This window comes from Branchiostoma floridae, chromosome 9, assembly GCF_000003815.2.
Source record: "Branchiostoma floridae strain S238N-H82 chromosome 9, Bfl_VNyyK, whole genome shotgun sequence".
NCBI lineage: Eukaryota > Metazoa > Chordata > Leptocardii > Amphioxiformes > Branchiostomatidae > Branchiostoma > Branchiostoma floridae.
Genome location: NC_049987.1, coordinates 11,097,028 through 11,097,454, shown reverse-complemented (window position 1 = coordinate 11,097,454; position 427 = coordinate 11,097,028). Strand labels below are relative to the sequence as shown.

At 53.6% G+C, this 427-nt stretch overlaps 1 protein-coding gene across 1 annotated transcript in view; it reads right to left on the bottom strand.

The window, feature by feature from the left end:
- Window positions 1–352: 352 nt before the first annotated feature.
- The window catches only part of LOC118422145 (glutamate receptor ionotropic, kainate 2-like), a 4,246-nt gene continuing 4,171 nt past the window's right edge, over window positions 353–427 (bottom strand). Inside the window, exon 6 of the mRNA XM_035829661.1 lies at window positions 353–415. Coding sequence (XP_035685554.1) covers window positions 353–415 — 63 coding nt within the window. The remainder of the gene's footprint in view (window positions 416–427) is intronic.

Below are 427 nucleotides of genomic sequence, written 5' to 3'. Positions count from 1 at the left end.
CCCAGATCGCTCGTCAACAAGCTGGATGAGTACCAAAGCTACCTGTCAGACCACCGTGTGGATATTGGTGTAGTGGCTGAATCATGGTTCTCCCCAACCACCCCTGAGTCCTGTCTTTTTATTGAAGGGTATACACTCTTCTCCAAGTGCCGCACAACAAGAAGAGGCGGGGGGGGGGGGCGTATACGTAAGGAATTCCATACCTGCTGGACTGGTACCAGATATTACTGTTCCTCCTGAGCTGGAGTGTATGTGGGTGTCAGTAAGACCGAGACGTCTGCCCAGAGGGGTGTCACAAGTTGTCGTGGGTGCCGTCTACAACCCGCCATCCTCACCTCACCAGGAACTGCTGCTAGAACACCTCGTCTCTGCCACAGACGACATACGGACACGTAACCCTGATGCTGGAATGATTCTGTTGGGGGAT